Raw genomic sequence first — 27,564 nt, forward strand, 5'->3', positions numbered from 1 at the left:
AGTATATATTATACTCCTAAAATGGGCAAGGATACATACATATAATATAAAGTATAAAATAGCAGTCCGATGCTCAGTTTCTTTTCAGTAATGCAGGCCATAGACAGGGCAAAAACCAGCCATTTTTTTTTTAAACTAAAAATCAGTCATTCAATCGGCCGACGTTACCACCAACGGTGAAAAAAAAAAAAAAAAACGGCCAATTTTTGTCCCGTCTACGGCCGGCAAATATAATAGCGGAGTTTCTTCTTCTTCCTCTTCCTCATCTATGGCCTACGTTGGCTACGTATGGCTATGTTCATACCTATGCAGTTTTGCGTTTGATTGGCTTCTGCAGTGTGTTTTGTGTTTTTGATGCATTTTGCATTTTTTTCCCAACTTGGGCAGATTAAAATGCAAAATACACCAAAAACGCACTACATGCTTTTCTACAGATTTCCATTGAAGTCTTTAGAACCAAAAATGCAATGTTTTGCATTTAAACAAGTCCCTAACCCTTTCCAAAAAATACATCGGGTGAAAATGCAGAGATGTGAACCTGTCCCATAGGAAATCATGTTAACTAGACTGCTGTGCATTTCTGCAAAATGCATAGGTATGAACCTAGGCTTACACCATGTAGATCCTGACCCTCAGGGGTTGATTTACTAAAACTGGATAGTGCAAAATCTGGTGCAGCTCTACAAAGAAACCAATTAGCTTCTAGATTTTTCTTTTGTCAAAGCTTAATTGAACAAGCTGAAGTCAGAAGGTGATTGGCTGCCATGTACAGCTGCAGAACACTTTGCACTCTCCAGTTTTAGTAAATCAACCCCTCAGGGTCAATATCCACTATATTGCCAAAAGCATTGGGCCGCCTGCCTTTACATGCACATGAACTTTAATGGCATCCCAGTATTAGTCCGTAGGGTTCAATATTGAGTTGGCCCCGCCCTTTGCAGCTATAACAGCTTCAACTCTTCTGGGAAAGCTGTCCACAAGGTTTAGGATGGTGTCTATGGGAATGTTTGACCATTCTTCCAGAAGCCCATTTGTGAGGTCAGGCACTGATGTCGGATGAGAAGGCCTGGCTTGCAGTCTCCACTCTAATTCAACCCAAAAGGTGTTCTATGGGGTTGAGGTCAGGACTCTGTGCAGGCCAGTCAAGTTCCTCCATCCCAAACTGGCTACTCCATGTCTTTATGGACCTTGCTTTGTGCACTGGTGTGCAGTCATGTTGGAACAGGAAGGGGCCATTCCCAAACTCTTCCCACAAAGTTGGGAGCATGAAATAGTTCCAGTGAAGGGATATCTTAAGGCGTCAGCAAACCAAGACATTTTGGACTAAGGGGCCAAGCCCAACCCCTGAAAAACAACCCCACACCATAATACCAAACTCTACACTTGGCACTATGCAGTCAGGCAAGTACCGTTCTCCTGGTAACTGCCAAACCCAGGCATGTCCATCATTGACAGAGAAGTGTGATTGGTAACTCCAGAGGACACGTCTCCACTGCTCTAGTGTCCAGTGGCGGCGTGCTTGAACTTGGTGATGTAAGGCTTGGCTGTAGATGCTCGGCCATGGAAACCCATTTCATGAAGCTCTCTACTGTATACACTGTTGTTCTGCTAATCTGAAGGCCACATGAAGTTTGGAGGTCTTTAGCTCTTGACTCTGCAGACAGTTGGCGACTTCTGCGTTTTGTGCGCTTCAGCATGCGCTGACCCCACTCATTTTACGTGGCCTACCACTTGGTGGCTGAGTTGCTGTTGTTCCCAGTTGCTTCCACTTTGTTATAATACCACTAACAGTTGAGCGTGGAATATTTAGTAGCCAGGAAATGTCACGGATGGATTTATTGCACAGGTGGCAACCTATCACGGGACCATGCTTGGAGTCACTGAGCTCCTGAGAGCGACCCATTCTTGCAGAAATGTTTGTAGAAGCAGTCTGCATGCCTAGGCGCTTGATTTTATACACTTGCTGCCATGGAGGTGATTGGAACACCCGAATCCAATGATTTGGAGGGCTGGCCGAATACTTTTGGCAATATAGTGTATCATTTTCTCATCCTCTTTCAATAGCCTCCTAATCATAATATATGAAAATAATATGACTAAAATTCTGTGCTGTTGCACATATAATGACTGCAGTGAGTATACACAAAGAATTCCTAGTGCAATAAGTGTACTACGCAGATGCATATCACTCCTATCAACAAACACAAATAAATATATTAAACTAGTTTCCGCATCAATCAAAATAAACAATTGTCATTATTGGTAAGTAGAAAAAAGTGAATAACAATAAATCAAATAAAAGATTAAACGACAGTATTTGAGCAGAGCAACAGTCCTTTCATGATAGTGATTATCCACACTGTCTAGATCTGTGCTCCAAAATCTCCTCCCGATAGACCCAATTAATGCCACCTCCAACACCTCTGTGCTCACAGAACTCACACCTCAGTTTAAACGCATGTATGCCTATTGGTTTACAGCAGTGGTCTCCAAACTTCTGCCCGAGGACCAGGTGTGGCCCTTTGCTTGCTTTTGCCTGGCCCTTGAGGCACTATTCCAACCACTGACTCCAATGATGGGGCACTATTCCTATCACTGACACCAACAATAGAGCATCATCCCTCCCACTGATACCGGTGATGCGGCACTATTCCTCTCACTGACACCAACAATTGGGCATCATCCTTCCCTCTGACACCAATGATGGGACACTATTCCTCCCACTGACACCAACAATAGGGCACAATTCCTCCCACTGACGCCAATGATGGGGCACTGTTCCTTCCACTGACACCAATGATGGGGCACAATTACTCCTCTTACTGACCACATACACTGTCTAATTTTGTAAATCCTTCTGACCATCAAGTTTGAGACATTGTTATCTCCCTCTAATATTAGGGCATTTTCTACTCCCACTGGCCACAATCCGGCCCTCCTAAAGTTTGAAAAAGACAGTAAACTGGCCCTTTCTTTATGAATTTTGGAGACCCCTGATGTACAGCATCAGATCTCCTCCTTCTAGTAGCTCTTTCAATTCTAGTTACCCACATACACTTTCATTGCTCCAGTGGCTGATGGGCCACAGTCCCTTTAAGGCTCACTTTCCAGTAACCAGTCTCTAGGAATCTAACCCAAACAAGGGGAAGAGAAACAGCTTCCAATGGTGTAGTATAAAAGTACTGTTGCATTTTACTAAAAAGGTATTGCACCTACATATTAAAATATCAAATAAATGCCTGTAAAACAAATAAATACAGGCCGGTTTGCGGTTCCATGTGCATGACTTCCAGTCTGCCGTCACCGTGTCACAGTGTCATGGTCACATGACTTCATTAGAGGGCATCAGTTTCCCCTGATGAAGTCATGTAACTGTGACACAATGTTGTAAGTATCCTTTTGTGAATACAGAATTGTAATAATACAGGCCACCCTGTGCTCTTTAAATCACATCTATTGATGCATCTATCCATCGCTCATCACCATACAGCATAGAAAAGAAAGAGAGGAAGCCTCCTATAGGGCAGTATGTTTAATTCAATTAAAAATTTCCAACCACAATAGGAAGCACATTCACATATATTATCTGAGTCACAGACTCATTACCAGCATTTTTAGCAGAAGACTCCTGGCATCAGGCTACAGACATCTCTTGGGTCCACTCTAAGCATTACGCCACTATGCAACGTGGCTTCATCAGGGAAAGAAAACAGTAGTCATATTCAATGTCTGTGCACCCAATACGCAACAAAAAGATTCCATAGATCCCTTCTGGATAAACTCCAACCTCACCTAATATTATGCAGAGATTTCAAAGACGTTATTGATCCTACATTTGACTCCTTTAATACACACAGTAAAAGAACTACTGCTCTCCCTTCCCTTCACTCAGCAGATCTTTAGTCCCTTTCTGTATCATGTAGGCACTGTCAAGGATCACATACATTATATTCCCATACTCAAAAAGCATTCTCTGAAACTGATCTTCTTCCAGTCAACAAATATCTTTCTACAATCTATCAATGATGCCCACATCATATACATCACATGGGCTGACCATATCCTGGTTTCTATCAAACATTTAGTATCTTTAGCAAATAAATCCCAGTCTATTTTGAGGTTAAACATGTCCCTGCTTACTCATCCTTCATACTGGGAGAAGATCAAGTCTGAACCGAATTCTTTCAAATTAAAAAGTGATTCTAAAGGCTTATCCCCCTCCCCAAAAAAAAACAACACAATAATCATGCCTATACTTACCTGCTGTGTGCAGTGGCTTTGCATAGAGCAGCCCGGATCCTCCTCCTTCCCGGTTCCCCCGCAGGCTCTCCTGGCCACTCCTTCCTGTCCAGTGCCCCTATAGCAAGCAGCTAGCTATGGGGGCACCCGCTGCTCTATGTGTCCATTCACGCGGAGGCCCCACCCACTCTCCCTTTTCATTGGCTCACTGGTTGTGACTTGACAGCAGTGGGAGCCAGTGGCTCCTGCTTCTGTCTCAGTCAATGAAAAGAGGGAGCCCCAGGATAGACGAGGCTCCAGTGCACATCGCTGGATCAATAGGGGGCTTAGGTGAGTATTAGGGGGGATGCTGAACACAGGTTTTTTACCTTCATGCATTCTAAACCTTGAGCCTTTAGAACCAACCACTTTAACGTTGGTGCTGTATCAGATGCTGAAAAATTGTGGAATACGCATAAAGCTTTTATTAGAGGGCTGCTTATCAAAAATTGGTGCCCAGGAGAATAAATTCAGGTGAAATATTATTTCCCAACTCCTGAACGATATCAGGATGACTAAATGCCAACCCTAAACCGCAGGATGAGGCAACATTCTGAAAACCCAGATTGCAGTTGAGCTCCCAACGCCATAGAAACTTTGGCTTTTACATGAAGAGACTCCAAACCATCTGATATGTCCAAGGCAACAAACCAGGCACTATCTTAGCCAAACAGTATAAACATAAATTGACACAATCTAGAATTTCGTACCTGCTAGTCTCCCAGAGGATAAAATTGTCAACCCCCAGGATATTGCTAATTGGTTCAGAGACTTCTATTCCATCCTTTATAATCTAAACAATTCTGCTTCTGAACCACACCCCACCACAGATTTCATCCAACAATTTCCAGCATTCATAAGTCTTACAACTGTGGCATCTGATCAATGCAGAGACCTCTAAGACATTTACTGACTCCAAAATTATCCAATCAATTTCATGTTTAGCAATTAACATAATATAATTCCGCAGATTTGCTGTCACCCCACCTCCAGAACACCTTTACCCACTTTGCATCCACTGCTGAGATTCCTAAGGAATCCATAGAGGCACTTATAGTTTCTATTTCCAAGCTTAATGAATCAACTGATAGGCCCATCTCCCTCCTAATCACAGACATAAAAATCTATGCCAAAATTCTAACAACCTGCTGGTCAAAAAACATACTCCTCCTAGTTAACAAAGGCCAAGTAGGTTTTGTAGCTGGTAGACACGCCTCAGATAGAACGAGGAGATATGTGGATTTTATACAGTCTGGTTGCATAGCTTGTCTAATGTCCGACTTGTGATTCCAAAATAGTTCCTTAACCTATAGCAAGGGCATTTTTCAACTTTAGTCAATGCTGCATGGTTTGTTTTTATATACAGATGCTCCATTGGCAGTTTTTCGGTAAAGGTGAACTAATCCTTTAAGCAGAGGCCACACCATTTCTCCAGCTTGAGCATAGTTTGAGTCTTCTCTGAGATGAGCACGATTGGGTTTGTTAAGCTTGTAAGCAGGTTGCCTACTGTATGTGTAATTAGCATCCAGCTGCCCAGGTCAGGGGGAAGGGCTAATGTTGTTGCCGCCTTTTCCCTAGTAGGTTCGCAAGCTTTCACTGGGGTCCAGCTCTTAGAGCACCGCAAAGTTTGAACTTTCTTCTAAGAGACTTCACCTGTGCAAGTAACCTGGGGCAGCCACAGTTAGGTTCAATTAGGAACGGAATGTTATTACATGCTATAGATGTTGTCAGGCATACTACTAAATAACTTGAGACCACAGGGGTATGTGTAACATTGCTACAGCAAAGGTTCAAGAGGAACAGCAACCAGTCGTTGGCGTGGTACCTGGACGGTGACAGGTTCTATGCTAGTGAGGGGGTCGGTGCTTGGACGCCCTTCCTGCCTATCTCCATCGGTCACCGGGAGTGGCCTAGAATTACGGAAATCTAGGCCTGGTCACTTGGTACAGAAAGTGAAGAGTTAAGTGAGAGCACGTATGAGGTCTGCGCTATGTAATCGGCGGGACACCATTCTGTTACTGGTAGTGAGGTAACAGAAGTACGCTAACTAGTGAAGTGGGCAGAGACTCACACCTATCTCTCTGAATGCAACACATATAACAGGGCAAGTGTAGGACATGGGATGAACAAATTTAAGGAGGAACTCTGAATCTCAGGTACTGGTAGGGGCATATCTACCGCGAGCCAAACAAGGCATTTGCCTTTGATGAAATCTTTCAGAGAGGCAGCGCCGCCCACAGGCAGCACATGGGTGCGAGCAACAGGCAGCAGGGCCGCCACCTGGGGTGACAGCCAATACACAAATAGGGGGCCAGGGTGTCCCAATTGGCCGTGGGACCCAACCAGAGCCATGTTTAACATGGGGCAGCTGCTGTCAGAGCAGACTGGCTGCAGAGCAGGGTGGAGTGATGGGAGAATCCCCGTTGTGTGCAGGGAGTGGTCGGGGCCCACTGTAAGGCAGGCTCCGGTCAGGATCTGCAGTGTGTGTCAGGCTGTGCGGAGATTTGTGAGGCCAGGGGTTTCCAGAAGAGGGCTTGTGGAGGAGGAGGAAGAGTGGACAATGTCAGGGTGGAGAAGCCCCCCCCCACTGCTGCCACCGGAGATCCTGGTGGAGATGGGACACAGGCTCAGCTACCGTTCCTGGCACCAGTTCCGGCACCATCTGGAGAAGTCACTGCTGGACAGGTGAGAGCTTGGAATACTGGTGCTTCCTAAGGTGTGTGAGAGCACACAATAAGTGACACTCTCCACTCCTGACACGCTGCCCCCCACCTGGACAAATTTAGATGGGGGGGGTGCCCACTGGGTACTGGACACATGTCACTCATCACCTCCTCACAAGCTGGCCATACATGGGCTGAATTTCAGTTGATTCCTGCTGTATCTACCACAATTTGAGCCATAGATGGCCCTGTCAGCACCATCCAGCTCAGCAAGCTTCAACTGGAAAAACAAAGGAGCTGGGTGGAAAACTGTTGACTAAGCAGTGACTGCATCCTAATCAATCTCATATATATATATATATATACAGTATATATATATATATATATATATATATATATATACACACATACATACATACATACAGTCAAACATCACTAACCTGATCAATCGCTGTTTTTGGTAGAAATTATATTTCTACATGGCAAATAGTTTAATAGCAGGTTTAGTACAGTAATAGAAATCCAACAGTCCCAACAGTCATGACATGAATGCTGCTGATTCTGTGTAATTGAATCACTAATTGAAAGGGGCATGTTCAAAATAATAGCATAGGAAATGCCCTTGAAATGGGTGTTCCAACAAGACAACAACCCCAAACACACCAGTAAATGTGCAACATCTTGGTTCCAGACCAACAAGATTGATGTTATGGAGTGGCCAGCCCAATCCCCGGATCTTAATCCAATAGAAGACTTGTGGGGTGACATCAAAAATGCAGTTTCTGAGGCAAAACCAAGAAATAGAGAAGAACTGTGGAATGTAGTCCAATCATCCTGGGCTGGAATACCTGTTCACAGGTGCCAGAAGTTGGTTGACTCCATGCAACACAGATGTACAGCAGTTCTCAGAAACAGTGCTTATACAACTAAATATTAATTAAATGATTCAAAGGAAAGTAAAATCTTCAAACATTTTTCAGTTTATATAGTGAATGTTTGAGTTTGCAAAGAAGAATACAAACACTGCTATTTTTTTGAACAGTCTAATATTCACTTTTCTTCAATTTTTTTATAGGAACAACACAAATTTGATATATTTTTCTTCATGTTTTGATTTGGAATAGAATGTGTAGTGTTCCCAATGCATTTGTGTGTATGGAAATAAAAGCTATTAGAAGGATTTTGAGCTTTATTCACTTTTTTTCAACACACTGCTATTATTTTGAACACAACTGTATATACACAGTGAGGAACAGAAGTATTTGAACACCCTGCGATTTTGCAAGTTCTCCCACTTAGAAATCATGGAGGGGTCTGAAATTCACATTGTAGGTGCATTCCCACTCTGAGAGACAGAATTAAAAAAAAAAAAAAATAAAAATTCAGGAAATCACATTGTATGATTTTTAAAGAGTTTATTTGTCTTGCACTGCTGAACATAAGTATTTGAACACCTGAGAAAAATCAGTGTTAATATTTGGTACGGAAGCCTTTGTTTGCAATTACAGAGGTCAAACGTTTCCTGTAGTTCTTGACCAGGGTTGCACACACTGCAACAGGGATTTTGGCCCACTCCTCCAAACAGATCTTTAGATCTGTCAGGTTTCGGGGCTGTCGCTGAGCAACACGGAGTTTCAGCTCCCTCCAAAGATGTTCTATTGGATTTAGGTCTGGAGACTGGCTAGGCCACTCCAGAACCTTGATATGCTTCTTACGGAGCCACTCCTTGGTTATCCTGGCTGTGTGCTTCGGGTCGTTGTCATGTTGGAAGACCCAGCCATGACCCATCTTCAATGCTCTGACTGAGGGAAGGAGGTTGTTGCTCAAAATCTCACAATAAATGCCCCCATTCATCCTCTCCTTAATACAGTGCAGTCGCCCTGTCCCCTTTGCAGAAAGGCACCCCCAAAGCATGATGTTACCACCCCCATGCTTCACAGTAGGGATGGTGTTCTTGGGATGCAACTTATCCTTCTTTTTCCTCCAAACACGACGAGTGAAGTTTAGACCAAAAAGTTCTACTTTGGTCTCATCTGACCACATGACTTTCTCCCATGCCTCCTCTGGATCATCCAGATGGTCATTGGCAAACTTCAGACGGGCCTGGACATGTGATGACTTGAGCAGGGGAACCTTCCGTGCAATGCATGATTTGAAACCATGACAGCGTAGTGTTCTACCGACAGTGACCTTTGAAAGTGTGATCCCAGCTCTCTTCATGTCATTGACCAGCCCCTCCCTTGTAGTTCTGGGCTGATTCCTCACCTTTCTTATCATCAGTGATACCCCACGCGGTGAGATCTTGCATGGAGCCCCAGTCTGAGGGAGACTGACAGTCGTCTTTAGCCTCTTCCATTTTCTAACAATTGCTCCAACAGTTGATCTATTTTCACCAAGCTGCTTGGCAATTGCACCGTAGCCCTTTCCAGCCTTGTGGAGGTCCACAATTTTGTCTCTGGTGTCTTTTGACAGCTCTTTGGTCTTGCCCATGGTAGTAGTTGGCATCTGACTGACTGTGGGGTGGACAGGTGTCTTTAAAGAGCTCGGACAGGTGCTACTAAGTTAGATTAATGAGTGGAGTAGAGGTGGACTTTTTAAAGAGCCAGAATTCTTGCTGTTTCTCAGGTGTTCAAATACTTATGTTCAGCAGTACAAGACAAATAAATTCTTTAAAAATCATACAATGTGATTTCCTGATTTTTTTTTTTAAATTCTGTCTCTGAGTGGGAGTGCACTTACAATGTGAATTTCAGACCCCTCCATGATTTCTAAGTGGGAGAACTTAATATGGGGAGCCAGGAATGACCAGCCATACCATCTGTTTCTTCAAAATCAGGAAAATAAAATAGCTTACTTCAGCAAGGTAAATACAAACAATTCATTTTCTGGTATATTGCAAACAAGACTATGGCTCACTCTCGTATACCAATCCCACACCTGGGTCAAAGTTCCCATCTACAGGAATAGCCACAGGAGTTCAGCAAATAGAGACTAAGTTACCAGGAGGAAAGGTAAGATTTTAAGAGTCTATTAGACCACTGATGTCTCATTAAAGAGAACACACAATCTTCAGGCCTAAAATGATTTTTAAACAAAAAACACAAAAACAGCTGTGGTAGTGAAATGGCTAGGGCGACCACAATAAAAACAACAGGGAAAGATACCTGACATCCAGGACACATCCCCAGCATCACGTACAATCCACATACGTAACAAACTAAAAATTCCCTAAAAAAATAACCATTGACTTAGTAACTGTTTGTTTTGATTTTTTTTCCAGAATGGTAGTTATGCTGTTCTTTCTCTACTACTTCTGATAAATTTGCTGCTCTTCTGTGTCACCGTTTCCACCTCTATTTTTGAATGTCGGTCTCTCTCAAAAGTACAAACTGTCACCCAGGTAAGAGACGTATGGGATTACTGTAGAAAAAAAAAAAAAAAAGTTTCAAGTCAAGGGACCAGTAAAGTCTATCATCCACCAGCTTTGGAAAACCCCTTCACTTTGAGATCCTTGTCCCAGCTCTCCTCTGTGGCCTTAATTAGGATTGTGTTTAGATCATCATCCTTCTTGAGGCAGAGGTGGTGGTGGTGTGGCAAAAAGGACCACCCATCATAGTAATGCTGCCAGTAATGGAGCCATACCGTAACCACAAGCCAAACGCTATTCAGCTATCAAGAAAGGAGGTGTCAGTATTACCTTCTGAACCCCTGTCAGTTGTACCTGCACCACTCTAAAAATGACCCACCACACATCTCTTTTTAAAAAGTGACACAGGTGTAAACAAGCTCCAAGGGTGGATTTCTTCTCACTTTAGAGAGATTTTCTCCTACTTCCTATTGCATCTCCAGGACAAGTTCTGAAGTACAATCTCCCGAACAGGACACAAAATAAGTAAATAATAATCTGAGGAGGATTTTAATTAGTGGTGCACCGAAATGAAAATTCTGGTGCCGAAATCGATATCGAAAATTTTAAATGCACGGGGCCGAAAATCGAACCAAAACGTATGTGGGGGTGGGGAGGCTCCAATTTTTTTCATATTTAATGTGTATGTATATATATATATATATATATATATATATATATAATATTTTTTTTTAATTTCTTTAACTCATGATTTTGTTGCTATTACATAGGGGACCAATAGTCCCCCATTTGATAGCATGTAAGTGAAAGGTCCTCTTTGTAGGGGGGAGGGGGCAGTGTGTGCAACGAGGGGGCAGGAGAGGAGCAGAGTATACAGAAAGGCTCCCTTACTGGCTGTCACTATGTCAGTGATGGTTTTTAAATGTAATTACCAGCTTTTTTTTCTACACAATAGCTCAGAGAACAAGCTGTCACTTTCCCCGGAGCTAAAGGAAACTGAGGGACGGGATCACTGGGTGATGTCACTGGGTGACCCCGCCCCGTTGTTTCTTTTAGCCCTCCGAGAATGACAGCTCCATCTCTTTATTATAGTAAAGGGAAAAAAAGCTGGTAATTACATTTAAAAAAAAACGGCACCAGTCACTGTATACACGGTTCCTCTCCTGCCTTTCTCCGCCCCCAACCTCACATCTGCAGTACACATAGTCCCTTGTATCGACTAAATTTTTCCTATCGGCAAAATGCTGATAGGGCCATTTTCGTTTAATATGTTTTGGTGGCCAAAATTTCGATGCATCCCTAATTTTAATCTTTTCCGACTCTATCAAAAACTGTAAAAAGTTTGGGCTATACTTACACTTTATTGGTGCAGTTATTATTTAAAGTGTAAACGGAGGCTGTCTTCTTTTATATCTGGATAGAGTGGTGAGGGGTTAGAACCAATGTCAGGTTTTTATTACTGCCTTAGTCCTCGTTAATGAGATTCACTCTTTTATTGTTCCAATCACCAATGTCTCCAGGAATAGGGTTGGGCTGTATGTTTGAGTCGGATGTAAGTTTGACTCGAACATGGGCCATTCCTGTGTTCAGTGAACACAAACGGTAGGGACGTTCAGCGGGCTATTCGCCCACAATGCACTGTGCCCTGACAGTGCATTGTGATTGGCCAAAGCAATGCACCTGACCACAAGCCAATCACAGCGCATGATGACGTCACAAGGGGGTGGGGGTGACCCTGCCCCCTTGTGACGTCATTGTGGTATTTAAGAACTTTCATCTTGGTGCAGCTGTCAGACGGCAGGAGCCAGCATCGAGAGCAGATAATTTTTTGTTCTTTTTTTTGGGTCGGCAGTGGCAGCGGGCATTGTGATTGATGTTGGATCTACTTTGAGAGGACATTTTTTTTGTTTTTAATAAAAGGACTTGTCAAAGACTGTGTACTATCATTTACACTACACTTTTTCTTTTTTGTGAATGGTAGCGGTACTGTATAGCGCGTACTCATTCACATGGGGGGGCAAGGATCTGGGGGCCCTCTTGTTAAAGGAGGCTTCCGGGTTCTGATAAGCTCCCTCCCGCAGACTCCCACAACCACTAGCCGCAGTTTTGGGGAAGAGGCCCTTGTCCCCAGATGAAAGAATGTTTTTACTACTAAAACACTGCATGACTTCATAATATACCTCGTGGTATTTTAGTAGCTTAGTTAATTGTCCCTGTTCGGAGTTCGCGGTCGAACTTTTGGTAGGTTTGAAGGTTTGACTGCAAACCGAAAAGGGGGGTGTTCAGCCCATCACTATCCAGGAATGTAAGTGAGGGTAAATCCCAAATTTTGAGTTGCTACCAGAACAGGAATAGAAGGGAAATCTTCTCTTGGTGATACTTGCTCCCATGACAGCTGTCTAAGAGGGGATTTTCCTTAAATTGAAACAACATTCTTCCACTTCCTACTGTGTCTACAGGAAATAAAGACACAGATGGTTAAAAAAAAATGGCAATGGCCTTAACCCTTACTCTACTTACTCTATCCAAAATGATTTTTTTTTACATAAAATACTGTATACTTTAAACATACACACCATTAAACAAGAAAAGGGTCCTCTGAATGATGCAATGTAACAACACATGTAACACCTCAATGCACGTTGATGTACTTCACGATGCATGTACTACATGTGTTTCACAAGGATGGCAACATCTTATATATAAAACAAAAAGGAAGACAAACCAAATAAAAAACAAAAAAGCCAACTAAGTCACCATTGTGCTTACATGGTGCTTGAACCTTTTTGATACACCTTGTCCATTTACACTTCCACCTTTTCTGCTTCCAAAAAAAAAAAAAAAAAAAAATCTCCCTCCTTATTCCAAAATTTCAGGGTAAAATCTGGAAATCTAGGAAACAACCAAAATTACAAAATTAGAATTATTTAGATCCAGAAAAATATGGGCCCTTTATGTGTAGATTTGCCTGCTTTCCAATCTCAAAATATATTTAACAAATGTACTCCCTGTTTTGCTCCTATGTATCCCATCCAGAACCCGGAAAAGGGAGGATGCCATGTTATTGTGATTGCATGTAGCAGGGGTCTCCGAACTTTCTAAACAAAAGAGCTAATTTACTGTCCTTCAAACTTTGGGGAGCCAGTGGGAGAAGAAAATGTCCTGGCATCAGTGGGAGTAAACTGTGCCCCATTGTTGGTATTAGAGGGAGTAATAGTGCTCCATCATTTGTGTCAGTGGTAAGAAAGGCATCCTATTGTTGGTGTTAGTGGGAGGAATAGTGCCGGATCGGTGGTGTCAATGGGAGGAATAATATCCCATTGTTGGTGTCAATGGGAAGAATAATGCCCCATCATTGGTGTCAGTGGGAGGAATAGTGCCCCACCATTGGTGTCAATGGGAGGTATAGTGCCCCACCATTGGTGTCAATGGGAGGTATAGTGCCCCACCATTGGTGTCAATGGGAGGTATAGTGCCCCATCATTGGTAACAATATGAAGAATAGTGCCCCATCATTGGTATCAATAGGAGGAATAGTGTCCTTTTGTCGGTGTCAGTGGCAGGAACTATACCCCACTGTTGCTGACAGTGGGAGGAATAATGTCCCAAGGGCCACATAAAAGCAAGAAAAGGGCAACATCGGGCCACCGTTTTTAGACCTCTGGTATATAGCATAGGTGATTAGAGACTTTCTGAACATATTTCTGGGATATGGTCTGAAATTTTTACTTTAAATTGACATTTTGTCTTACTACCATAAAAGCCACCACAACTATGAAGGGCGGGATACATAACTCCCTCTTTGTTGCAATTAACAAAATGTCTAGCAGCTTTCCATTCAATAAATCAATCCATGTGTATAACATGTTTGCAAGTTGGACAGGCCAAGCACTTACAGGTGCCCTTAGTTTGGCAGCATAATTGGTGATGTCTACAAAAGTAACTCCAAACTTATTGATCCCCTATCGAGCTTGGTTATATATTCGTATGTAATAGATAAGGGAAAGATGTCACAAGTTCACATATGGAATAATGGGATCAAAAGACTGGAGCACCACAATGAAATGTTGAAATTGAAAAAAAGAGGTTTTATTCTAAGTATGGAGTAAACTTAATAGCCAACACATTTTTGAGGCCACATTTTGCTCCCTTCATCAGATCTTAACCACTTCAAGTCCGGATATTTTCACCCCCTTATTTATTTTTTAAAATTTTTTATATTATTTGTTTGTTTTTTACATACTGTCACCCTAGCAGTACAGTGTCACCATAGTAAAACTGTACTACTTGTGGGGGGTGATGAAGATAATTTTTTTTTTTTTTTTATACTGATTGCTTTTGCCCATAAAGGCTGTAAAAGCAATCATTTCTCCTGCATTCTTGCAGCCATTGAGAAATACTGTGAGAGCTGTGATTGGTCACAGCTTGTCACATGGTACAAGGCTGTTGTGAATAGCCTTGTACCATGTGACTTCTGTAATCATTCACAGATTTCACTAGAAGTAAGCAATGATGTCAGGAAGTGACATCGTGTTTACTACTGTTCATGTGATCACTGATTAGCCAATCAGGGATCACATGATCGTGACCTCACACAGAGGTCCCGTACAGTGATCGGTGTTCCGCTGTGTCCTAAGGACACAGTGGGCACCGTATCGCGGTGCCGCACGCTCCCAGGGAGCACACACAGGCTGTAAATGGGGGCTCCGTTTATGAACAGCAACCCGCTCCTGAACTGCTCTCATCCGGCCGTTTATGTACATGGGCCAGATGGGAAGTGGTTAAAAGAACAGCGGTCGATAAAATGTGGGAAATTATATATTAAAGAGTCTAGGTCCGCTTCAGCAACTGGTACATATTGCAGTCCTTGATCTATGTTTAGATCCCAAGGTTTCTGTGTGAGGTCTTCAGTGTACAATAGCAGCCCACACATCTCTCAGATGCCCCACTAAGATAGTATCAGTATAGTTTTGAAAAAAACCAATCACATGTACCAAGTAACATCTACCAAAGGTTCAAGCACCAAAAAAATCTACCTCAAACAAGTTTAGATACTGTATAACTAGATTTTCTGGAACCAATGGGATCTTTTTTATGTTAGAGGATTTTTCTAAAACCCTAGTAATAAAAGGAATCAAATCTTCCTCTTATTTATTATTCTTTAATTGTAGATTATATTCTAAGTCTAAGAGCTTTCCTTCGATGATTCACATTTTTGGTCTTCATGCCCTCTGGCCTTAAACCTTGGTCAGAATATTTTTCTTCTTCCTCAAAAATAATATCCTTTTATTTTAATGTTCTTTTCTACTTTGAAGGTGTACGTGTTACAGAGTGATGTCGTCCTTGCCATGAATCCTGGTGCAGTTCCCATTCCTGTAACTACCACTCAACTACAACCACCACCGCCGCCACCAGTATATCCAGTCAAAAGTTAAAGCTTAACCATTTCATTAATTAAGAGCACCTGTCACCTACATATTTTATAGGATCAGCTTTCTATTGGCTTGTTTCTTAATTATGAATCAGTAGCTTAACAATATAAGTACATTTATGTTGTTTTTCTAAAAGTGATTACTTGTACCAAAAAGGTTTCCTTATGTGTTGGACTTATCCAGAGGTGGGACTTGACTTGACAAAATAGGTTGTCTGTTGCACCTCTATCAGTACAATTTGTCTGCTCTACATCTATGGTTAGTCCTTCATTTCATTGTGCAAGCTTTTTTTGTTGTATTGAATTTTTCCCCTTTGTCTCATATATGACTATTGTTTACTCAAAGCTATAGGTAGCACTTCTTGTAAGGCATAGCTAGGCCAATTTGGGGGCACATCCATATATATATATATATTTTAATACCTATTTTTTGTATCACATCTTTGCTATCTTTATACAATAAATTCTTCTGACAATCATTTTAGTGTGCTGAATTATTTATGGTGTCATGGTTTTATTGATAGTTCTAGGACACCCTTTAAAATGGACCTTATTTGACTTATTCTTTGGGCAGACCAGTAGCGGGGGGGGGGGGGTGTCGATGACCAGGACGTAGGCAGGGACATCGCTGTGCCCCTGTACAGGCTGCCCATCTGCAGTACATTGTGGGTGGGCTGTCCAGAAGTAGTGCATACTATACAGAGGCCTTGATTCTGATTTGTGAATAGGATTTGCCTTCACCTTTCAGCAATCAATGGCTAGAGCCTCAGTGTTGGATAGAGAGCCTCACATTGGACTGGTGAGTGGAATGTGTGTGGTTGGAAAGGGGATTGGGGGGAGCAAGACTTATTCCGGATCAGAGCAGCCAGTGCAGTTCAACAAGCACCATAAGCAGCATGTGATTTCATTCGTTATCCGGTGCTCCAGGGCCAGTTTGGGAGAACCGTCAGCACTTGCATTTGCAAGAGGAGAGCCCACATGGAAGAAAAATATATTTTAAAAATATTCTTCCCAAATATATTGACATATATTTGAAATGCTACAATTTTGGCAATATTACATTTTTTAAAAAAAAAATGACACACACAAAACACACAGTATGTTGAAATGCATTTTTATTACAAAATATATGAAAATATTTTTAAAAATATACATTTCAAATATACTGTATGTCTTTAAAAATACAAATACACATTTTTGGAATGCAGTTACAAATAAAGTAATTTTAACAAATTTTTACATATATGTGTTAAAAATAAATCTAACATAAAAAAGTCATTTTAACATATATTTTGTAATAAAAATGCATTTCAACATGCAATGTATATATATATATTTATTGAAATATATTTTGAAATATATTGAATATGGTCAAAATTGTAGCATTTCAAATGTCAATATATTTGGGAAGAATATATTTAAAATAATTTCATATATTTTTCTTCCATATGGAAAGGTCAGCTGCAAAATACTGCAAATATATGCTCTTGATACAGGTATTCTGTAATTTTGGCCAATTTTACACTTATATATTAAAAATGTGGTTTTCCTTTAAGGATCCCACATAGTTAATTTTAATTTTTGAAGAAAGTTTTCCAGAGCAGGTACAATAGTATTCTTTATAATAAACATGGAAATATAACGTGCTCTTTGCACATACTGAACTCTCATACGTCAGTGTTTATTAGAACAAAATCGTCCAAGGTCTAGTAGAACAGGTTACATCACGTGTCAAACACAAGGCCCGCTTTCCGAATCCAGCCCACCAGGTCATTTCATGTGGCCCTCACATCTCTCCTACAACTGCAACACCCTCTCTTCTCCACCTCTTCTGGTCTCAGTATTCGGCAGACTCCAGCCCTCGTCTGGACCTCCTCCAGGTCTTGCACTTTCTGCTTCCTACTCTACCCCAGCTTCTTCCCAGCAGCAGCACAAGGTGAGCTGGGTGTACTATGGTGTAAGGAGACCTTTGACGTTGGATGATGGGGGGGACTCTTGACATCTGATGTACGTGGATTGGGGTGATCTGGACATCTGATAATTAATATGAGAATCCTACGATTCTATGCCAGATGAAAAGGAGAGTCGCATGCCACTGGTATCACCCACAGGAATCGTTATTGGAGTCTGCTCAGACAGAACACCATGGCAGAGCCACATTCTGACTATGAAGTCTCCAAAAAAGTTTCTTGTGTTTGAAAAGAAGGGTCACACGCTGCTGGTATCAGACTTGCATCATCTGTTACAGGAGTGTGAGTGGGCTCAGAACCGGTCTCCACCTGCCCTTCACAGATTGCAGTGATATTAAAGGCTTTTTTATTCTAAATAGCGAACATGTTACAATGGTTTTGCACAGAACAGTACCAATCCTCTTCTCTGGTCCCCTGCCGGAGCTCCTGGCCCCTCCTCCCTGCTGATTGCTATGGGGGCACCCATGTGTGCTCACTCCCGAGCCCCACTCTGTGTGTCCATTGACACACAAAGACGGGTCCTACCCAGCTCCCTTCCTGGCTGTGATTGACAGCAGTGTCTGAACTAATTAGAAGTGAGAGAGTTGGGAGAGATGTGGGAGAGCCACTGCTCCTGTGCATGCTGGATCAAGATAGAGTTCAGGTAAGTATTGTAGGGGTGGGGGGAGTACACAAAAGGTTTTTTACCTTCATGAATAGAATGCATGAAGGCAAAAATCCTGATATCTTTACGACCACTTCAAGTTATTACTAAACCCAGTAATAATCGAATGCAGAGACAATTATTTATGTGTAGACACATACAGAAGGCAAAAATGCAGGCAGGGCACAGGACAAAGCACTCGGGACAAAATGTATGTGAAATGGTTTGATACAGTAATGTTTTACTATGTGATTTTAGTGTATTTAGTGAATGTCACTTTTTTCATTTTCAAATTTCCCGCCGTTCCCCATACGTCTCAACCCTCGCAGGGGATGTAACCCAGAAGACAGATGCCGGCATCGGCCGGAGGACATTGCCGGGGACACTGCAGGAGGGACATTGCGGGAGAGCAGGTCAAGGTAAGTAAAGAACAGATCCCGGAGCAGAGCCACATGGTAAGCCTGAGTGTAGCTCGGGGTTACCGCATTTGGTACTGAAACTTTACCCCGAGCTACACTCGGGAATACCCCCAGGGAGGTTAACCTGTGTTCTGCAACTTTATCCTCAATCCGAATCTCTTTCCAACTCCGGCCTTCAGGCCCCTTTCTTCCAGACAGATGACTTGACTACACTACACATTTTATTTTGTGTTTTCCTCACTTTATTATCAACCACTTAACAACTGTTGTGTTACACTCTCTTCCTGTCCAGGCGTTTTTATGTCATTTTAAGACAGATATAGCTATCTTTTCGTGGTACTTAATCACCTCTATTTTTTTTTTACTGTATTAAATAATTATTATTTCTTCATAAATGTAGGCCAAAATGTATTCTGCTACAATTCTGTAGTAAAAATAACCCAAATCAGAGTACATTATTTACTCTGAATGCTATAGAGTCCACAAACTATGACTGAGATATATATATATATATATATATATATATATATATCTCATAGCCTTCACGTGAGTGCGACGTCTCTCATCTGTGAAGTCTCCACAGGCTGACTCCCCATGCGATCACGGGGTGACACTGCAGCCTTTCCTGACCCACTGGCACCCCCTACAGACAACACAGGATCCCTGCTAGACTTCATGCAGTATACTGGCAGTTGCGCCCTCCTTTCTGGGCCGACTACTTCACATAAGCGGCCATAGTTCACAATTCTGCATTCCTCATCTGCACTCACACTCTCCTGAGTTGTTGCTTGACTGGGTTATACTTACAGCTGCTGGGCTGTGTCCAAACATTCTCACTATGTGGTGCAATCCCCCGTTTCCCCTCCAGAGCCTGTGAGCTTCTCCCCACATCACCTTCTGTCTTTAAATGGGCACTCTTGCCAACTTGGACAGCTCCACTGCTGACCTGAGAAACCCTCCGCTCCAACTCCATGGGCTCTTGGGAGGTTTCCCTGGGCAACTCTTCAGCACTTGTCTCTGTTACTAGGGAACATGGTATATGGATAGCTTTGGTAACCCCTAGTCCCCTGCTGGATTTCACCAGGCACATACAGAGTTCCCATGTCCTTTTTTAGTCATTAGTTCTGCTGTCAGTTGGGCTTCACCCTGTGCCTCTCCACTACTCCGGGTAGCACACTGCAGTGAGAACATGTCTATCTGTATTGCGGATCGCCATGCTGGACAACCTTCCGTTTTATTGGGATCAGTCCCAGAAACTGAAACAATCTTACCAGTTCCTGTAGCAGGTATCATAGCCTTCACTTGAGTGCGACGCCTTTCATCTGTGAAGTCTCCACCACAGGCTGACTCCCCCATGCGATCACAGGGTTGCACTGCAGCCTTTCCTGACCCACCGACACCCACTGCAGACAACACAGGATCCCTGCTACTAGGGGTAACAGCAGACTTGTACTCCACAGACAATCGGCTAGACTTCATGCAGGATACTGGCAGTTGTGCCCTCCTTTCTGGGCCGACCACTTCACATAAGCGGCCATAATTCACAATTCTGCATTCCTCATGTGCATTCACGCTCTCCTGAGCTGTTGCTTGACTGATGTTTTGGCCTCCCGGTGATACTTCTCCTTGTGCTATGGGTGACGAACTCCCCTTGCTGTAGTGTTTCTGTTTTTCCCATACACACCGGAATATTTCTCCAAGCAGGATCTCGGATTTGTACTGGTCGTAATTATCCCGGCTTGGACCCATCTGTTGGCAGGAAACCTGGAACCGATTCAGCAGCAAGGGTTGCAGAAACTTTGGCCACCAGTCTCTAGGCCATGCTCTCCATTTAGCAACTCTTTCAAACCCTGTTAGGAAGTCTTCAACCTCCTCAGTAGGCAGCATTGGCTGTATGAAGTTGAATGCCACTATCTTAACTTCCCGCTCTGCAGCCAGGGACAAGGGACACTGGACAACAGCCCGTGTTCACAGCAACACATTTTTTTACTTCTTTTGCAGGCACACCACCTGCACGCAATGCTTAACTCCTGGCTGCACTTCCACACACAGCCACTAACAGTACCTTGTCAAACTCACTGCTGAAGCAAAGACCCGTATTTCTACCGTCTGCATGCCCGCATTCCTCCACCACTTGTGATATGGGGGATTCTTAGCTCAATGGTAGATGTGTTTTTTAGTGCGTTCACACCAGACAAGAACTAAACTTAAGGGCCTGTTAACCCACTTTTATTAAATAGTAACTGAAAAGTCCTTTCAACACCAGGGTTGTAGTCTCCACCAGGTGCTTCCAGCTCTCCTGACAGGGCTCTGTCTTCAGGCTTGCAGCAATAGCAACTGCTATTCCACCTCCACCACTTGTGAGCTATGCTCAGATCTGCCTAACGAGTGTGTGCACCTGGACGAACACACCCTGCAGATACCCACAGTGAACCAATGGTGGTGGCAGCATCATGCTTTGGGGCTGTTTTTCTTCAGCTGGGACTGGGGCCTTAGTCAAGGTAGAGGGAATTATGAACAGTTCCAAATACCAGTCAATATTTCCACCTTCCGGCTTCTGCTAGAAAGCTGAACATGAAGAGAAACTTCATCTTTCATCATGACAATGACCCAAAGCATACATCCAAATCAACAGAGGAATGGCTGCACCAGAAAAAGATGAAAGTTTTGGAATGGTCCAGCCAGAGCCCAGACCTGAATCCGATCGAAAATCTGTGGGGTGATCTGAAGAGGGCTGTGCACAGGAGATGTCCTCGCAATCTGACAGATTTGGAGTGTTTTTGCAAGGAGGGGTGGGCAAATATTGCCAAGTCAAGATGTGCCATGCTGATATACTCATACCCAAAAAGACTTGAGTGCTGTAATAAAATCAAAAGGTGCTTCAACAAAGTATTAGTTTACGGGTGTGCACACTTATGCAACCATATTGTTTTTTTTATGTTTACTTCCCTCCACCTAAAAGATTTCAGTATGTTGTTCAACTGAGTTGTACAGTTTATAGGTCACATTAAAGGTGGAAAAAGTTCTGAAATTATTTATCTTTGTCTCATTTTTTACATCACAAAAACCTGACATTTTAATAGGGGTGTGAAGACTATTATATATATTATAAAATTATATATATATATACAGTTGCAAGAAAAAGTATGTGAACCCCTTGGGATTACATGGAGTTTTGCATGAATTAGGCATAAAATGTGCTCTGAACGTCATTTAAGTCACAACAATAGAAGAACACAGTCTGCTGAACATAATACTACACAAACATTAGATGTTGCCATGGTTTAATTGCACATAACATGTAAACATTCACAGTGCAGGGAGGAAAAAGTATGTGAGGCCCTAGCTTAATGACTTCTCCCAGAGCTAATTGGAGGCTGGAGTGAGCCAACCTTGACTCCAATCAGTGTGATGATATTGGATGTATTGCTGACAGCTGACCTGCCCTTAAAAAACACACACCTGTTTTGGGTTTACTGGTTTCAAGAAGCACTATCTGATGTGAACCATGCCTCGCAGAAAAGAGCTCTCAGAAGACCTACGATCAAGAATTGTTGACTTGCATGAAGCTGGAAAGGGTTACAAAAGTATCTCCGAAAGCCTTGATGTTCATGTGTCCACGGTAAGACAGACTGTCTACAAATGGAGAAAGTTTAGCACTGTTGCTACTCTCCCTAGGCGTGGTCGTCCTGTAAAAATGACTGCAAGAGCACAGCGCAGAATGCTGCATGAGGTAAAGAAGAATCCCAGAGTGTCAGCTAAAGACCTACAGAAATCTCTGGCACATGCTAACATTTTTGTTGACACATCTACAATAAGGAAAACATTAAACAAGAATGGAGTACATGGGAAGACACCACGGAGGAAGCCATTGCTGTCCAAAAAGAATATTGCAGCACATTTGAAGTTTGCAAAAGAGCACCTGGATGTTCCACAGCACTACTGGCAAAATATACTGTGGACAGATGAAACCAAGATTGAGTTGTTTGGGAAGAACACACAACACTATGTGTGGAGAAAAAAAGGCACAGCACACCAACATCAAAACCTCATCCCCACTGTAAAACATGGCGGAGGGAGCATCATGGTTTGGGGCTGCTTTGCTGCCTCAGGGCTTGGACAGATTGTTGTCATTGATGGGAAAATGAATTCCAGAGTTTATCAAGACATTTTGCAGGAAAACGTACGACCATCTGTCCGCCAACTGAAGCTCCACAGAGGATGGGTGATGCAACAGGACAATGACCCAAAGCATACAAGTAATTCAACAAAACAATGGCTGCAACAGCACAGAATATGCCTTCTGGAGTGGCCCAGTCAGAGTCCTGACCTCAACCCGATTGAAATGCTGTGGCATGACCTTAAGAGAGCAATTCACACCAGACATCCCAAGAATATTGCTACACTGAAACAGTTTTGTGAAGAGGAGTGGTCCAAAATTACTCCAGATTTTTGTGCAGGTCTGATCTGCAACTACAGGAAACGTTTGGTTGAGGTTATTGCTGCCAAAGGAGGGTCAACCAGTTATTAAGTCAAAAGGTTCACATACTTTTTCCTCCCTACACTGTGAATGTTTACATGTTATGTGCAATTAAACCATGGCAACATCTAATGTTTGTATAGTATTATGTTCAGCAGACTGTGTTCTTCTATTGTTGTGACTTAGATGACGTTCAGAGCACATTTTATGCCCAATTCATGCAAAACTCCATGTAATCCCAAGGGGTTCACATACTTTTTCTTGCAACTGTATATATATATATATATATTTTTTTTTTTTACCCTGATGTTGATTGCCTCCCTATCTCATTTTATGAAGGCCCTAAAATGCCAGGGCAGTACAAATACCTCCCAAAATTATCCCTTTTTGGAAATAAACAGTCCAAGGTAATCAGTAAGAGGCATGGTGAGGTTTTTGATTTTGTAATTTTTTGCTACAATTTTTTGTAAAATGTAGACAGTAAATAAAATGTGTTTTTTTCCACAAAGTTGTCAATTTTATCAGTTATTTCTCATACACAAATGGACATGCTTACTGTAAAATTACAATTAGCACATTCTGCCACTCCTGAGTATGGGCATACCACATGTGTGAGATTTGTTACTGCTGAAATGCATAGAGGGGCCCAAAATCTAAAAAACACCTTCAGACTTTTAAGGGGAATACATTTATCTGGTTTTCTGGCATATCACATATCTTGAGGCCCTGACTTGTTGGGACAGGAGAAACCCAAACGTAGACCTTCTAAAGTATTTTATTAGAGATATGCTTTATCTTTTGAAGATCACATTTTTTTGCAGCAAGTTTTTGGAAAATGAAGAACAGAAATGAAAATGCATTTTTTTTAAACATACAGCTGTCAATTAATAAGATATTTCTCACACACAGCATAGGAATTCTGCTATTCCTTCTGAGTATGGGGATACCACATATATGAGATTTTTTTTTATCTGTCTAGCTGCATAATGGGGCCCTTTAAGCTTTTAACGGGCATTATTATGCATCTAATTCCCTGACTACCTATCATGTATTTGAAGGCCCTGGAGTGCCAGGACAGTAGAAACTCTCATAACAGTACCACATTTTGAAATGTAAACTCTTCTGAAGATTTCACTTTTCTGCAATAATCTTTTGGAAAATAGGGAAAGAAAATTAAATTGTATTTTTTTTTTTACACAAAGTTGTAAATTAATAAGATATTTCAACACACAGCATGAGCATACTTAGAATTTCATCCCAATGTAAAGGACACAAGGTATAGTTGGTATCTGGGACTTTAAAGGCTAAAGTTCACCTTCTGAACATCTAACATGTTACAAATGTATTTGGAGTTCAACATGTAACATGTTCAGCAACCTCCTTCCATACTCCCGACAACTCCCTTCCCTCCCACATGGAAGAAAAATATATTTTAAATATACCGTATTTTCCGGCGTATAAGACGACCCCCTACTTTTCCTGCTAAAATGTAGCGTTTGGGCTATACTCACCGTATAAGACTACCCCTCTTCCAATGCAAAACAGTGGGAGGAATAGTGCCCCATCATCAGTGTCAGTGGGAGGAATAGTGCCCCATCATTGGTGTCAGTGGAAGGAATAGTGCCCCATCATTGGTGTCAGTGGGAGGAATAGCACCCCATCATTGGTGTCAGTGGGAGGAATAGCACCCCATCATTGGTGTCAGTGAGAGGAATCATGCCCCATCATTGGTCTCAGTGGGAGGAATAGTGCCTCATCATTGGTATTAGTGGAAGGAATAGTGCCCCATCATTGGTATTAGTGGGAGGAATAGTGCCCCATCATTGGTGTCAGTGCGACGAATCGTGCCCCATCATTGGTGTCAGTGGGAGGAATAGCACCCCATCATTGGTGTCAGTGGGAGGAATAGCACCCCATCATTGGTGTCAGTGGGAGGAATAGCACCCCATCATTGGTGTCAGTGGGAGGAATAGCACCCCATCATTGGTATCAGTGGCAGGAATAGTGCCCTACCATTAGTATCAGTGGGAGGAATAGTGCCCCATCTTTGGTATCAGTGGCAGGAATAGTGCCCCATCATTAGTATCAGTGGGGGGAATAGTGCCCCATCATTGGTCTCAGTGGGAGGAATAGTGCCCCAACATTGGTGTCAGTGGGAGGAATAGTGTCCCATCATTGGTGTCAGTGGGGGGTGGAATAGTGCCCCATCATTGGTGTCAGTGGGGGGTGGAATAGTGCCCAATCATTGGTGTCAGTGGGGGGGGAGGAATAGTGCCCCATCGTTGGTGTCAGTGGGGGGGAGGAATAGTGCCCCATCGTTGGTGTCAGTGGGAGGAATAATGCCCCATCATTAGTATCAGTGACACCAATGATGGGGCACTATTCCTCCCACTGACACCAATTACACTTGCTGACTGATGTTCTAGTATAGTTCTGCTGCAGCCAGCATATATGGTTGCAGCAGCACCTCTACACTGCACACTTACCGGCCGCTCCTTCACTCGATTTTCCAGGGGCCGCTCAGCTCCGCCCCCTCACCAGTGATTGGCCGCCTGTGTGCCTTTCCTGAGCTACAGTCCTGGCGGCCAATCACCGGTGAGGAGGCGGAGCCAAGCAGCCACGCGAACATCCAGTGGCTGAACTGAAGGAGCAGCCACGCTTCCTGGACCGGATCGTCGTGGGACCGGATCCAGGTAAGAAACAGCAGCCCCTGCCCACCCCTGTACTTAGTGTCCCTTCCCATGGAAGGGGGGGGTGGCGGCGGCACCGCCCCCCTAAAAAGTGTCAGTATGCCGTATACTGGCGTATAAGACGACCCCTGACTTTTGAGAGGATTTTCAAGGGGTAAAAAGTCATCTTATACGCCGGAAAATACGGTATTTTAAAAATATTCTTCCCAAATATATTGACATATATTTGAAATACTACAATTTTGGCCATATTCAATGTATTTGAATATAAATATATATATATATATATTGCAATGCTTTTTTTTTATATTTCTTAAAATTATATTCTGCATATTTTATAATTTAACAGATAAAGTCATTTTAAAAAACATACAGCATATTTGAAAATGTATTTTTAAAAATATTTTTCATATATTTTGTAATAAAAAACGCATTTCAACATACAGTGTATATATGTAGTATTTCAAATATATGTCAATATATTTCGGAAGAATATTTGTAAAATATATTTAAAATATATTATTCTTCCATGTGGGCTGTGACAGCAGGTGGGGGTTCTCCCCTCTGCACCCACTATTACATTTTAAAATCAGTACGAGAATCTGTGAATGAGAAAACTACCATTCTGCCTCCAAGACAGAAGGACTTGTAGTTTGAGTGGATTGTGAGAATGCTGATCAGCACCCTTGTGGCTTATTCACACCCCTTCCAGCTACAGAGGTACGGGCTGACAGCTGGAGGAAGAGTGTATAGGAGCCTGAAAATGCTGATTGTGGATGAAATACTTTGCAGGCTCCTGTAAATAAATGCACAATTTTAAGCTGCAAAAATATGTACATTTATTATTTTTTTTTGTAAAAGGTGAATTCATCCTTTAAGGGAACAGACGATAACAAGAAAAGGTGTACATAGTAAAATAGAAAATGTATTGCTACAGTCATAAAATCATGGGTGAAAAAAGTTTCTTGGCTGATCCAATACAGAAGCTCCCTCATCTCTCATTAGCAAAACCATCAAAGTAGACAACCAGGACTGATGCCTTATGCACCTAAAGAAAACACAGACTCAAATAATGGTCATTCTAGTGTCAACTCAAAGACTGTTTGGATCTGTTTAATCAAAAGTGGAAAGAGTACCAGTTGGATTGACCCCTTTTAAAGTTAAAGTGACTGAAAAAGCAGATTTTTTTTAAAATAAATAACATGCCATACTTACCTGCTCTGTGCAGTGGTTTTGCACAGGGCAGTACCGATCCTACTCTTCTTGGGTCCCCCCCGAGCAGCTTGCTATAGGAGCTCCCGAGCTGCTGCTCTGTCAAATACTAATCAACCAAATAAAGATAAAAACCTGCCTGTAGATCCAGGGGTACAAAACAGCAGGGATACATAAAGGATCCCGGGATGTAAACATGTGAGTGTTACAGCAATCCTGTAGTATTAGAAGGGATCCAGGGATTCCCGCCAGCTGATCCATTCCCGGAAAATCAACCAACATTACATCAAATCAATACTTGCCTCTGCATGAGTAGTCATAGAATATAGCTTAGTGTAGCATTACCTCTAACATTCCTTATTCCTATAAGCCAAGAAAGCCTAGCCTACTGGTATGTTGATACCCCAAGGA

At 42.4% G+C, this 27,564-nt stretch overlaps 1 protein-coding gene across 4 annotated transcripts in view; it reads left to right on the plus strand.

Annotated features, from left to right (window-relative positions):
- Positions 1-16,218, plus strand: part of LOC149453972 (membrane-spanning 4-domains subfamily A member 8-like) — a 66,288-nt gene extending 50,070 nt beyond the window's left edge. For 3 of the 4 annotated variants that reach the window (XM_089687983.1, XM_089687985.1, XM_089687984.1), the window contains exons 6-7: positions 10,222-10,341; positions 15,624-16,218. In XM_089687983.1, coding sequence (XP_089544109.1) covers positions 10,222-10,341; positions 15,624-15,743 — 240 coding nt within the window. In that variant the 3' untranslated portion in view covers positions 15,744-16,218. The remainder of the gene's footprint in view (positions 1-10,221; positions 10,342-15,623) is intronic. The other variant, XM_089687986.1, reaches the window with a different exon arrangement.
- Positions 16,219-27,564: the final 11,346 nt, after the last annotated feature.

The sequence above is a fragment of the Staurois parvus genome, unplaced genomic scaffold (genome assembly GCF_062004578.1).
Source record: "Staurois parvus isolate SC_StPar_1 unplaced genomic scaffold, SC_StPar_1.0 ptg000443l, whole genome shotgun sequence".
In the NCBI taxonomy this organism is placed as follows: domain Eukaryota; kingdom Metazoa; phylum Chordata; class Amphibia; order Anura; family Ranidae; genus Staurois; species Staurois parvus.